Source organism: Trypanosoma grayi (assembly GCF_000691245.1).
Source record: "Trypanosoma grayi strain ANR4 Tgr_2551_V1, whole genome shotgun sequence".
In the NCBI taxonomy this organism is placed as follows: Eukaryota; Euglenozoa; class Kinetoplastea; order Trypanosomatida; family Trypanosomatidae; genus Trypanosoma; species Trypanosoma grayi.
In genome coordinates, this window is record NW_008828169.1 from 1 (window position 1) to 532 (window position 532).

The 532-nt window shown below is 50.8% G+C and overlaps 1 protein-coding gene across 1 annotated transcript; it reads left to right on the forward strand.

Annotated features, from left to right (window-relative positions):
* DQ04_25511000 (putative receptor-type adenylate cyclase) lies at positions 1-532 on the forward strand (the record flags this gene model as incomplete). Its single annotated transcript, XM_009318284.1, has 1 exon — positions 1-532. A coding segment is annotated over one exon (532 nt), but the record flags the coding sequence as incomplete, so codon positions are not given.

Sequence of the window (532 nt, forward strand, 5' to 3'; positions counted from 1 at the left end):
GCAATCAAGGTGGCCGGACTGTCTATATGAAGAGATTTGTGGACGAGTATAAGGCTGAGGTGCTTGACAAAGGATTAATGACGTTCAGGACATCGGACTGTAGCGCATCGGAGGTGTTTCTTCCCCCGGAGTTCTGTGGTGCAGTTGTAATGCTAGTTAACGATCCTCTTGCTCTGAGGACCTCCTCTTCCCTTGGAGTGGGCTATCTTGCTGCAGTCAGGCGAACTTTTGCATGGTGGGAGGGCTCGGACATTACTGTGTATCCTATTATGTCGACCAAGACTGGCGCCCGTGGTGCTCTTCTAAAGGAGATGAAAGAAAAGCGTGTCCATGGGGTCTCTGGTGTTGTGACGGAAGAACTGCTTAAAATATCGAGAACTATATTTTTCGATCCGGTGTTCCTTGTGCCGCGGATAAACAATTTTCAGAGGCACGTGATTCAACTGTCACCGACGCTGGAGCAGGAGTTCTTTGTGGTTGCGCAGTACCTCGGCAACACTACTGTCGCCAACGCCCACGCTGTGATCCGCAG